Here is a 13,819-nt window from a genome sequence, read left to right as displayed (position 1 = left end):
GCAGGAAGGGAGATCCAGAGAGTCTTTCTCATTATTTACCTTCAATTTTAACTTTATACGTAGCCTATCTGAAATATAATTACAATCATTTGATATCTGATTGTGTTTTAACATTAAGAACATTTTTAACTGCTGCTGTTCAGGTTGCTGATGTGATGTTTTTCTCTTTTCTGTTCACTTGTGCTCTATCAGGCAACATGAAGAAGCGCCTGTTGATGCCTAGCAGGGGTAAGACCTTGAAGCTGCGCTCAGCTTATGCTAGGAGAGTGATTTTTAGTTTCATCTGCTGGCTTGTCTGTGCTTTGTGGCTAATGAGTCTGTGTGCACCTTCTGTGTTGATGTCTAAGTGTTCCTTGGGTAACCAGTTCCACCTATGGTTATGCTGCTCACCTTCCAGGCTTTTCACATGCAGACGACAACTCGTACAGCTGTACTGAAGACACGAAGTTCTGTGTTCAGAATTGATTACTAATTCCTCAAGTTGACAGAACAGTCTTCTAGCAGTTTTGTGAAACTGCTGGAAGCTGTGATGGATGGTTTGAAAATAGGTGTTGTGTCACCGTTTGCCTTTCAAGAAATCAAAGATTCATGTGTCTTGATCTACTTTGAATTCACTTCGACTGAAAGAAATAGAAGAGAGTATTTACATCAATTCCCAAGTTCCAGCTTCTGTATTTTCCACTGAGAGCAGTCAGTCTCACTGGTGTGAGACTGTCTGCATGGTCTCTACTTGCAGAAGAAAATCTTTTTCAAAACTTCCACTGGTTTAAAATTAATCTGTTCAGAGTACTGAGTAGACCTCAGAAGCTTTTCATTTGTGGTACTGCAAGAAACCGGTATATGATGTCACTTCACCAAATTGAATAGAACAGCCCAATTTTAAGTAGTTAGGCTATACAAATGTCATTGTGATTCAGGGAAACACAAGAACTTGAGCTGACGTATTCCCATGAACTGGCCAGCACTGCATGCTCTGATGTTAAGCTTTGTGTTTCATGGCTGAGACAGCAGATGGCTCTTACCAATATTTCCATGCATGCATACATGAGTGCATGTGGAGAATACAACAATGAGGACAGCGATTGTTCTACTGTCTTGCTCTCCTTGGGAATTTATTCCTTGGTATTGTGTCGCTGAGTTTTCATGTGCTTTGTAACTTTTGTCTTTTGGGATGAATAGTAAACCCCTTCTGCCCTGGTCAGCGTGGCTTCCTCAGAAGCTTTGTCCAGGAATGAGGGATGTAGGTGCAGAGTAGCTCATGAAATTTCCACAGATCCTAGTGAGTACCTGCTTAAGGGCACACCTGCTGCTCCCTGCTAAATGTCCTCTCAGCCTGGAGACCACTGAGTCACTCAGCAGATGACACCCTTGTGAAGCTCAGAGATGTTGTGGCCCAAAGGAGAGAAGTAGAAGAACAGATCCTTCTCTCAGGAAGGCTCTCTCTGCATAGAGCACTGGATTTGATAATCTGAGATCATTTGCTGGAAATAGAGGATTCTTGTTTTAGTATTTTAAGATGTCTCTCTGCTGGTATGCATATTTTATTAGATACATTTCAGTCATAACTGTTGCTGGAGCATTGCAAAAAAGTGATTTTGGAGAAGTACCGGTTCAGGCTCCTCTGAATATGAATTTCTCTGAAGCAGATGTGTGTGGTTGTGGCAGGGACCAGCTCTCCCAGAGCACCTGCTGCTTTACCTGCACAGTCTGTTCTCAGCCAGCCACTGAAATACTTGAAGTAGTACTTGTTCCTGCAACTGCGAGGTAGCAGAGCACAATTCAGTCCCAAAATCTGTTTGCCTGCTGGGGTAGTGAGTGTTAACTGGGTATTTTTGTCAGCAGTTCAGATTAAACTTGTTGGTTGAGATTTGTGGATGGAAATGTTTGCTATGCTGCAGTTTTGACATCTGGAATATTTCCTAACCCGGTGTTGCTGGAAGCTTTGCTGAGACAGAGGGAAGGGAACCACCTGCAAGGAAACAAGGTTTAAAGAACTTGGATGAAGATCTGCTGGGCACAGAGAAACATGGTGAAAGTTTGGCAGATCTTTGTGGCCTGGTTCCAGGCTCTGTGCTAGTGCCCTGTAGCACAGGTTCCTGGTTGCCTTCCATGGGAGCTGGTAAGCCTTGCTGTCTGTGGGCATGGCAGTGCTGGTTTACTGTGCTGTGCAGGAACTGGGAACATGGTGCTGAGGCTTCTCCTTGGCTGTGGATGGAGTCATACAGGCTTACTAGTTTGAGAGTGCTGCTGGTGGGAAGGGGAAGGAAGAGCACAAGATGGAACCATTGTGAAGGAGTGAGTGGCACTGAGAGCAATGAAGTCTTGTCACCAGAATTTAGGAGCCAGTCACTTGGTATAAAAGGATTGAATTAAGCCCATCCATCTAGAATAACTGATTTTTTGATTATAGCTGACCTGAAACAGAAAGAAAGGATTAATGAGAGTAAATATGTATTGTTATAACCTGTCAGATTCTGTGTTTATATAGCTCCTAGAGATACTGTGGGAAATCATGGGGCTTTCCTTTGTTTTTATGTTTCTCTTCTCCCCTTACTGTTGCACAGTGACATACAGGCTGGTTTAGGGTACTGCAAAGAAAAGCTGGTGGTAAGACATCTGCATGGAGAGGCTGAAAATAGTCTTTCTGCACAAACTTAGATGCAGGAAGACACTTTATTCAACTGTGTTGAAATAGTTTTCAAGGTGATATTAACCTACTGCAATATTGTACTGATTATCCATGGGTTTTTCTGCTTCTTGATGCTGTGCTGTGCTGATGGCACCTGGAAAACATCTTGTGGTTTGAACAGGTCACTGTGTCAAAGTCTCCACCAGGTGACAGTGGACAGCTGTTGGGGTGGACTTAACTGAAGTCTCTTTGCTGGAGACAAAAGCCTTTTGGTGCTGGGCTGTTACTTCCAAACTCATGGGAGAAGTATGTACACTGTAAATTATGGCTGGTTACTGAGCTGGTGGCATGTGATAAGTTTGTAAGGCTTTCCTCGTGGCCAGGTTGTAAAGCAGTATAAAATCAAGAGGTTGCTTTGCAGGGAATGAGCCAAGTAGCAGCTTGTATTTTTGCTTAAAGCATTAAAATCCGTGTTTTTACATACATATTGGTGGACAAGTTTCTGAGGCATTTAAGTTCCCGTGGCACCTGCTGCCTTTGTTTAGAATGAGGCTGTTTAACATTGCACAAAATTGAACTGTTTGTGTAGGGTTTTGGGTGTTTGTTCATTCAGGCAACACTGCTGGAAGATTTTTCATCTGAGTCTCTACCACTCCCTGGTACTTAGGGTGGTGGGTGGTTAGAATTCAGCCCTTAGAAAACATCAGTCAAGTGCCTGGATGAACATTCCTGTGTAAATGGAAACACTTAAATGTGTCCAAACAATGCGTGAGGTTGGAGATGGAAGATCACCTAGTCTATGGGCTGACACTAGGCTGCTGGTCAGATTGAACTCTGAAGAGAGGTAGCAATGGCAAGTAAGGAAAGACTGGGAAGGGGGAGCCTTGCTGGTGAGAGATGAGGAAGGAAAAAGAAAATGGTTAGTGGGCTGCAGCCAGAGTTAGTTAAAAGCTGTTATAGAAATGTTGGTAATTGCTGAACTTTAGGGGGTACTTCAGATTTTTCATTTGGAATTTTGTTGTTTATTTGTTTATTTTTTCTCTTGCTAATGTAATTCCAGCTAAATATTTTTAACTTCTCTTTTCTGACTCATCTCTGCTTAACCCTTGAGACCTGAACTTTTTCAAAGTTTGAATAAGATTTGTCTAGCCAGGCATCTTGAAATTCAAGCACTAGTTAAAACTCAAGAACAGGAAAATATTCCTGATCTCATCTCCTCACTACCTCCACTCTTATTTTATAATAAGGGTGTAGTTCTTTCATCTATTTTGTTTTGCTTCTCTTTAAATCATGTTGGAGACATCATTAGGCATACAGTGCCCTTCCCTGCTCTCCTTCAACATTAGATTAGCATGGAGAAATTGCTGCAGGATCCTATTTTTGGAGCATGAAAAGTACATGGAGTCTCATAAGCTGTCAAATACAGTGAGATGTTAAAAAATTATTAGTTTATTGCTTTTTCATTAATGTTCTGGAGCTTGGCTGACAATCTTTGTCATGAAACTTCCTCTAGAGAGACAGAGAGGATGTTTAATGTTCTGGACCTTGTTTATTTGATTCCTTACAGCTATCCAGTATGGGATCTCTGTGATACTTGTCTATGCAAGGAAGGGAGGGAGCATTGTTAGGTTTATATTTTTCTCCCCTCTCTTTTATACCATGTTAGCTTTCATCTAATCAAATTTGTTTTTCAGGGTCATCACATGCACTCTAAAATTGGCAGAGAGAGGGAGAACATGAATGAGTAGGTGGAATAAAGGGAAGGCTTTTCCCAGCAACAAACTTGCATTGATAAAATGGTAGCGGATCGAATGCTGAAAATTGGAGAGGGTTTATAGAAGAGGCATGAAAATGGTGAATGGACTGGAAAACACACTGTAATGGAAAATGCTTTTATCAAAGTGGAAGTTGTAGATGTTTGTTTCTGCTGACAGGAGCAGCAGAAGTATAATAATAGAGGGCTTTTTAGTCTAGCTGGGAATGGAATAATGAGCTGCAGTAGCCAGAAGGTACAGTAGAAAAACTTTGGCTGGAAACAAGCTGCAGAATTTTGAGTGAGGTTAATTAACTGTTGGAGTACCTGGCTTCTGCTGCTGGGGGTTTCTAAACCCAAATGGAATGTCAATCTAATTTATTGTGTTCTGGTTCATTGTTTCTCACCACCTTTTGGGGAAATGTGAATGAACTGGAAGTGGAAGCATTCATCAGCCTAGCGTGGCCTTAGTTCAGTTATAGAGATGAGCATGACAGTAGAAATACTGTTCTTGAGCAAAACTAGCTGTCGAGGTGGGAATATAGAGAAGTTCTCTAGCATCAGCTGTGTAGGGGACCAGAATTGTCTGAAAGGTTTCTGGCTGAATTAGATCTTGCAGGAAATGTGGACTTACCTGTATGCACAAGTTGCATTAAACTCTTGCCTTGGATTGGCAGTGGCCCCACCTGTCCTTCCAAAGTCAAGGACAACCAGCCAAAGGGAATCTGCCCATCCAGGAATAACTGTAAACAGCAGGGAGTATTGTTCTTTAATGAACAGTACAGTACATGGGGTGCTGGGGAAAGGTCCTGTCTCTAGCTGTTGATATCCAGACTAGAGTAATGCTGACTAGTGACAAGATAGAAAATGTTCAGTGCTTTTTGATGGAATGACTATTTCTTGCCAGCAACAGCACAGCTGGGAAGAATGACAAATTGCTTGAACTGCTTTTTGGAGACCACAAAAATCATGTGCCTATGCAACTTCCTTGCTTTGGATTATTTGCCAAAAGTACTGGTTATTTCTGAGAATTTTACTTAGAATTTTGTATTCAGATGTTAAGTGAAACTTTTTTCACTTGCCTTCAGTTTAGCAATGATACTGTGATTAGCTTCTTTTGGTATTATGGAAAAAGATCTGAAAATGAAATCAGCAGATGAACATCATGCTCCATGGATCAGCTAGTGAAAACCATTTTATTTAGGAGCGATGGTATGGAGTAAGATGCAAATGTTGATTGAGAGGTGAGTGCATATCCCAAGGCAGTGGTAGAGAGCAGGTGTAATTAACGTGAGAGGAAATGAAGGTATAACAGTGCAAGGCAGAATTGCAAATGCCCTGGATAGTACAAAGCCTGAATTTGTAATTGAGTGGGATCGACATGTGTGACATATATCTCACATATATATATATATATATATATATGATGTATAATACTCCTGATTCTAAGAACAGTGAATAATTCAGTGCTTTCTAGTTTACACAGCTTGGATCAGCAAATCCTAAAGCAGTGAGGTACATGGTTTTGTTGCCCCTTGTTTTAACCACTTAGCATGTTAAAGCCAAGCAGAATATACCACAATGCTCTTTTTGGAGTGCTGGTGGGTAGGATTGACTGACTCAACACCAAGACAGATCTCAGCTCTCCATTCTCAGCATACTTGTCCAAGAGTAGCTACTGACTCATCATAGTTGGTTGTCACAGTCCAGAAAGTATTAGCAGGGTCCTTGAAGTACTTGTAGCAGGAGGTGCAGCTTTGCATGAACAGACACATCATCTGTGAGGTACTGTGGTTACAGCAAATTGATGTGACATGTTAGGCCAAGCATTTTAGGAAGTGCTGTCCAAATCCAGTGAGGTTAATGTGCAGGGGTTAGTGGAAGGAGGTGGGTAACAGAGCAATACTTACCCATCCAAAATTAAAGCTGATATTTGCGAAATCTCTCATTTAGAGTTACTGTGTGTTTAATGTTGTCTTGGGTTTATCTGTCCAACAGAGAGCTGTGATCACTTCTGTGTTTCATTCCAACCAAACCAGTCTGTGTTTCTCTATTTGTTGCATGGGGCTGGGCTACTGTATTCTGAACTACATCAATCTTTCCCTTTTTTAACCTTAAATCTTTTTTTTCCTTTTCCTTTGCCAATCTTGGTAGGAACTTACTTAGGTAAGTAAATTGCAATTTTGACATTGTTTTTATGTACAGGAGAATTTTAAGAAAATGTTAGTCTAGGTGGTGTTTGGTTCAATTTATGCTCTGTTCTGCTTGTTGCACTTATATTCCTGAAAGTTGGTAGCTTCTGGTCATTAAAAGCTGGACACTCAATCTGCTCACAGCAGTAACACATTCTTGGTAGCTGTAAAAAAGGGAGGAGTGTTCTTACAAGCTTGCAAAAAGCGTATGTGTGTATATGTCAACGCACTGAAACTGCTTCAAGTGAACTTGGAAGTGAAATCCTTGTTCTTCAAGCCTCATTCATGCATGAATTTTTATATTTTTTTCTAGCTTGCTCACAAATGTGGTACTGTTGGTGTTTTTGTTACTGCTGGGAAGGATGGACTCTCAGGAGGAGGATAACTTTTGGAAAAGGAAAATGCATATAAAGAGTGTGTGGATTTTTGAAAGCAATGTATTCTAGTATAGTAAAGTCACTGGTTGTAAAAGTGCATGTGAAATTCTTTACATTCGTTGTGACTGAAGATGTGCTTATGAATCTTACTGCACATGGCATGTTCTGCATGATACTTCTCATTGGTAAACAGAAGGTAAAACCAAAATGCCATCTTTGACTGATTGCTTGATGGAGGACCCATATTTTTTGAGGTAGGAAGGGGATATGCTGGAGACTGGGGATAGTAACTTTGAGTAAATGTAAATTTAACAACTCCAGGTTGTGTCCAGTGGCTGGAAGCTGAGCTAGTCTTCCTCCTTGGCACGAGGGTCAGTTCTGTAAATACTTGTGTCAAACTATGAGATGGACTATGCAGGAACAGTGTGTTACGTTCAGACATGGAAAAACACTGGAATACTTCTGCCCAAGCAGAAAATTGTCCATGCTTCAGCCGTTTCTTGAAGCTTGCTGTAGTAACTTCATGGGAACATCCCTGTATTCCAGCCTGTGTTGGGCACAATTCTGAGGGTTTAGTCTCTCCTGCTTCTCAAAATGGCATTTGTGTAATGTGTGGAGTTGTCAAAAAAGCAGGCAGAGTTTGATGGTGAGAGTAATTTTTGGATGTTACCATTGAGGCTCTCTTGCTAGAGTCACTGGGGATGGGACTGGATCAGGAAGGAGCATGGTTGTCCAGTGTGTGACTTCCAGCAGGAACACATGTGCTGGTTTGCTTTCCATTGGGAAATTAGATTCCCCCACTCCACTCTACATTGTTGGGTGCCAGCTATCCCCTGCTCCTGCAGAGTGCTCTTGGGGTGGGGCTCTAGTTACTGCTGGAAGCTTAGGAATTCTCTCATTCAAATGTTTCTAAACAAATCTGACAGCATGAGCTTGGTAGAGAAGGAACAGGTTGGTTGACTGAGAGGTGGTTTCCCCATCCTCAAAAGATAAAACAAAGCTGCAAACTAACAGGAGTAACAGACCTGTGTTGTTGTTTGTGGTACTCCTTCCTCACCTGTGCTTCTTTGGGCAAAAGTATATTCACCTGCAGCTTTGATATTTCAAGAATGAAAAATCATTAGGGCATAGTAACCTGCTGGACTGGTTTTCAGCCAAAATCTCTTTGATTGTGCTTGTGCTTGAGGAGCAGTTCCAAGGTCTTTGGCACTAAGTTGTGGGAAGCAGTGACATGCTCTGAGAGTCTCAGTTAATCTTTGTACAGTGATTAGGTATTTTACTGCCATTTCAGTAACAATGTAAATCTGTGGCAAAAAGGACATTGATGATTCTCTGCAGCTATATCTTCAATTTACTTTGTCTTCATTTTACCCTCTGGGACTTCCTCTTTATTTCAGTGTGTGGAGGAGACTGGCAGGAGATTTTCTACTGCTTTAGTTTTTCCCAGTGCTATAGAAAAACCCCCAACATTTAATCTAGACTTTTCAGAGTATATTACAATTTCTCTGTCTGCAAAAATGTGGAAGACCTGCTTAGATTCATCACTGTTGACCTTTACACTTTATGGTTGTAAAAGTTTGGTCAATCCTGAACACCTCCTTTTGTTGTTTATGTATTTTTGTGTCATTTGGAGAAGGTCAGTGTTGTTTCTGATGAGGAGCTATGTAAATTCATGCAGTTGGACCTTAGCTGGCATCAAAAGGAATAATCACGCTTTCTACCCCGTGGCTTCTCTAGACATTCCTCCATCAAATAAAGTTAGACAGTTTTTTTTTTTCCTGGAGAGGAGCTGCCAGAACTGTTGTATTTTGCTCCTGATTTAAATTCTTGTGCTGTCATATTTTTAACCTGCTTATGGATGCATGTGTGAGAGACATCTCCCTCTCAAACCTCAATCTGTGAACATGGAGCAGACACCTGGGGCAGGTCTGAGTGTGACGCATGAGTTAGGTGTCCCTAGCACATGGTGAGTGACCTGTCCAGACCAGCCCTCACCCAGAGATGGAGGATTGGGCTGGTTCTCAGAGCTGGCTGTCTCACAGTCTTCATCCTGCACAGAAGCCACCAGAAGCTTTTGGGTGAGAATCCATGATTTCCAGTGCAGATACATCCCGTTGACTTGCCAGCTGTTCTGCAATGGGTTACAGATGCTGTGCTGTCTCTCTGCACCACTTTGGTGACAATTGTGCATAAAAGTGGCTCATTTAATAGCAGTACTTTGGCTGCATATGCTTTTACTGTGATTTTTTTTAAATTGCAAACTGAATAAGGTCTTTTTAGAGCCTGTTTTCATTCTTTCAGATTCCAGTTACCGAAGTGTGACTAAAGGGAAAATTCATGGATTAATTTGCTGAGATTAATATGCTAATTGATACCTTATTGCTGTGATAGTGGGAGTATAACTTGTATTGGAACTGTAGCTTTGTTTTGTGTCCGATTTCACTGGAGCAAAAAGTTTTCATGGGTAGCTTTACCCTAGAAATGGCAGCTTAGGGATGAGGTGTATCCCTGTTGTTAGCACTGTTTCTGTGCTGTTTGAGGGCTCAGAGCAAGCAGCAGTTCTGTTCAGCCTTTGCTCAGTTTGCATTGGTCAACTTGTCTTGTCACCATGGAATATTCTGGGTTATTTCTGGTGCTTGGGAATAGCACTGTTTACTGTCTGTCATACATCCAGCAGCAGCCATGTGTCAGCTGCTCCTGTGGGCCAGTCTTTCCTGGCACCAGAGATGTCCTCACTACGAAAAAAGAACTGATCTGGAGTGCAGTTAAAACAAAATGTGTGGCTTCAATCCAGGGACTAGTGTCAGTTGATGTACATCTCTTGGAGCTCCTGTGAATGGAGAAGACATTATCTTTCAGTTATGGAAAGGGGAAGGAAAAACAAGTGCTGGAGTTTAACTCTGAGGCTGACAGATTCTGGTTGCATCCTGCTGGCTGTGCTGTTTCTCAGCATCTGTGGAGCTCTTTGTCCAGCCATCTCAAACAGCTGCTCACAGCTGTGTTTTGGATACAGTTGCTGCTCCCATGTAAAAAGGAATGATTATCTGGCGCCTGCACTGCCTTTGTCAACATCCAGAGGTTGTTACTGGTCTTTCTGCATGGTGCCTGGTACATCTGTCCTACAGATTTGATAGAAATCTTTCTGGCAACTATTTCTTCATTTCTGTGGATAGTTAGGCTCAAAAATGCTGCAAAAACTGGAACCACGTGTCTTCACATTTGAACTAACAGCACATGTGTACACAGAATGGAAAATGCACTTGATATAAACTATTAATTTTAATGTGGTGGTGTGATACTCAATGCTCAGAAAATGTCCCCTGTTCCGCCTTCTTCCCTCCCTCATACATTGCTGTGCCCTGTGTTTCCTGTCATAGTTGATGTAAGTTGAATGTGTTTGGTTTTACCAAGGAGAACCTCAAGGAACCTGCTGGAATGTGGGCCATGAGCTGTAAAAGTTCATTTCTGCTGGATTCTTTAAAATGTCTTTCTCTTTCATCACAGCTTAACTCACTAGCAGTGGGAAGGTTCAAGAGTCAAGCTGGGAATCTTGCTATAAATCTAAAAGCAGAATTCATACTGGTACCATGTGCAGCCAGCAACAGCATTTGCTGAGGCCTGTCCTGTAGTAGGTGTTGGATTTGATGTACTGACATTCTGGTTCTCAGCTAGAAGGAGCTGAGAAAGGTGTTTTGGTGCATGGATGTTAATGAAGTGGTGTTTGCTGGAAGCTTGCACCTTGGCAAACCAAGCAGTGCTCACGAAAAGGTTTATTGGGCCTCCCAGGCCGTTCCGTGCCACGCTGTGCCATGCTGCCTTACGGCAACCTGTCATTCCCCGAAATCCCAGGACCTCTGTGTGTCCAGCAGGGTCTCGTGTGTGTAAAGTACAGTTCAGAACATGATGGCATCATGGTGAGGTACCTGATAGTGCAGCAAAGCAGCTGGTCAAACCAAGCCTTTGTGCTCAGCGCTGGAGGTGCTGTTTGTGTTACTGGGGAAGGGCTTTGTGTGCTAGCTGGAGCTGCTGTGCTCTGTGACTGATGGAGCTGTGCCTGTGGAAGTATTTACTTGTGGTAGGTGCAGCAGATACACTGTTTGCTCACAGCTTGTAGCTGACGTCTGAGCTGAGGAATTCCCAGGGGACCCAAAGAGGATAGGAAAGATTCTGTTTGTTGCTGTCTTGAGAGTGAATAATGCCTTCCACTTTCTCCTCTTGACGTCAGTAAATTCCTCAAAGCAAAACAGAACATCAGAGTTTTCCCAAGACTTGCGGAAAACCTAAAGAGGAGGTGTACTTTTAGTGGCAGTTTGAAGAAAGGTGTGAGTGGAGAACAGACTGGGCAAATGGAACATGTTTGTAACTTGGGGCCTCTGCTCTTTGAACCATGTTGTTAAGGAAGCTCTTTTCTCAGTCACCTTTCTAGGAGGGGAGAAGTTAGGTTAGTAGACTACTCTAGCTGTAGCAAAACAACACAGTTGCAATGATAGCTGCGTGTGTTTTGATTTTGTACTTTTTTCTGTCTTGGAAAAGCAATGGTCTTACCAGCTCTATTCTCTTTCCTGTTTGTTAGGTCTGCCTAACCACGGACAAACCAGACAAATGGTAAGAGAATGTTCATTTAACCAAAACAGGGAAAAGAAGAATTATTAACCCGTGCTAGATAGAACACCCCATTAAACCGTAGTGCTTCACTTCCACCTTTGCTGTTTGCAGCTGGTCATCCTTCCCAATCAGTCAAAAAGTTAAAAAAGTTATTATTTTGAGGCATGTGAAACATCCAAGTGGTTAAATACAGTTGAAACCTCAGATTTATTTATCTGTGTATCTGTAAATGAGATCCTGTTTTGAACGGAACATTTTGTTTCTGCTCATGTAGAAACTGAGTGGCTGCTTACAGCAAAGTTCTGGGATGTGTTTCTAGGTGGAATGTGTTTCCCTGAAGGAGAAAGGTTTAAATGATGGAAGGGTTTGTTTGGAAAACAGTTTATTTTGATTTATTTTTTTTTAGGAAGTTGGTGTGTCAGTTGTCTGCTGAGAATGCTTGTATTTTACATTCTTTTTTTTTTTTTTTTTGAGTAAAAAAATATTCTTAGCCTTTCATCTATTGTGCTGAGTTTAATCAAAGGACAGAAGCAAATAGCCAGTCTGATTGATGTGTCTCTGGCAAAATGCTTTCTCATGAAATTCACCCTGATGTGGAGAGGCCAGTGCAAAGGCTGTGCATCACTTTTCCCCCTTACACATGGCTTGTGGGAGACAACTGGAAGCACAAATTATTTTTCCCCAAAAAATGATACTCTGATGTTGGTAAAGTGGAGCTTGCCTCATTAGCTGAACAGCCACAATGCATTAGCATCAGCAGAATCCCTGTGACACAGGTCAGCCAGCAGCAGGTGTGACTGATGGTCACTGAACACTGATCACAGCTTTATTAAATCTAACAACGTTCTGGGATGGTGTGCAGGGTCCTGAGGGGAGGCTAGAACTTGGGCATGTTAGGCTGTTGTAATAATTCCTTTGGTTTGTTCCTTGAGCATCTGATCCGAAGTGGTAAATTGTATTCCTCCATGAATTCAGCTTCATTTTGTGTCCCTGAGGAGACTGGCTACTTGTTTGTGTCTGCTGAATAAACCAACTCAGTGCAGGGGGACTAGTCTGTGATGACCTAATACTTCTTAGGTGTTTTAGGGTGAAACCCCCAGAACTGCCTTGATTTCTGGTTGCCTGATAAAGTGTGCTATTGAATGGAAAATTAAAGGTCCACATTTCAGGATACACCATTTGAAACAGATTTCTCCATGCAGGTAGAGAAAAGGCAACCTGGAAGCACAGGGGTGCCCTTTCTAGGTATTTCCAAGAGCTTTCTCTGGAGTTGTTCTCCTGTTTATGGAGAAAATATCCTTCATAACCTTAATGAAAGGATTTTCTTGGAGAAACCTGGAGGGGGTAAAAAAAATCACAAAAGCTCTTTATTTGAAACCTTTTCCTTAATAAATGTCAAATGTAAAAGCAATTGTTGAAGTATTTCAGTGGTCTGCTGTGGTGCCAAAGTTCTCTTGTATAACATGGAGCTGGGCAACTAAGAAATGAAATTTATTGCACTTGTATGCAACAGTTTTAAAGAGCTTAGGATTATAAAAGGTGGGATTTTGTTTGTTTAACTCTAAAGTCCTGGTGTTCTACAGGAAACAGATCTTGCTAGTGCAGTCGATTAAGGCTGGTCAAAAAAAAAGTCATCTATCATCTTTTGCTTTCTCCTCAGATAAAAAGTGAGATAGACACAGGGTTTCATTGTTTTTTTTCCCCTTGATTGTCAGACTGAAGTCTTCCCTTTCCAAGTCAAGGTGGTAAAATTTGGTTGACCTATTGCAGTGACTTGACACTTAAGGATTTGAACACATCGTGTCCCCACCATTCCTTTTGAGGTGGATCTCCCAGGGCAGACATCTCCCATGTGCACACTGTTTCCCATTCCATGGGCAGAAAGGGAAGCCTTGGTGCATCTGGGAAGATGATCTGACCTCAGACAGTAGCCTGTGAAATGCCAGAATTGATTTTATACCAGGGCATTTTCTGACCAGCTTTAATTTATGCATGTCAAATTTTCTGGGCCTTTATTTTGCATCTTTCCCAACTGTTCAGTGTTACTGATTTCAGCACACTGTTTCCCATTCCATGGGCAGAAAGGGAAGCCTTGGTGCATCTGGGAAGATGATCTGACCTCAGACAGTAGCCTGTGAAATGCCAGAATTGATTTTATACCAGGGCATTTTCTGACCAGCTTTAATTTATGCATGTCAAATTTTCTGGGCCTTTATTTTGCATCTTTCCCAACTGTTCAGTGTTACTGATTTCAGTTTCACAA

At 41.9% G+C, this 13,819-nt stretch overlaps 1 protein-coding gene across 1 annotated transcript in view; it reads left to right on the top strand.

The window, feature by feature from the left end:
• MTA1 (metastasis associated 1) overlaps window positions 1-13,819 on the top strand; it is a gene marked incomplete at its 5' end in the record, with an annotated part of 61,905 nt that overhangs the window by 42,691 nt on the left and 5,395 nt on the right. Inside the window, 3 exons of the mRNA XM_009069294.1 lie at window positions 193-228; window positions 6,537-6,548; window positions 11,525-11,556. Of these exons, the coding sequence (XP_009067542.1) occupies window positions 193-228; window positions 6,537-6,548; window positions 11,525-11,556 (80 nt within the window). The remainder of the gene's footprint in view (window positions 1-192; window positions 229-6,536; window positions 6,549-11,524; window positions 11,557-13,819) is intronic.

This window comes from Acanthisitta chloris, unplaced genomic scaffold (genome assembly GCF_000695815.1).
Source record: "Acanthisitta chloris isolate BGI_N310 unplaced genomic scaffold, ASM69581v1 scaffold22742, whole genome shotgun sequence".
NCBI lineage: Eukaryota > Metazoa > Chordata > Aves > Passeriformes > Acanthisittidae > Acanthisitta > Acanthisitta chloris.
Note: the sequence above shows the minus strand (reverse complement) of the source record. Positions and strands in the feature narration are given on the sequence as shown.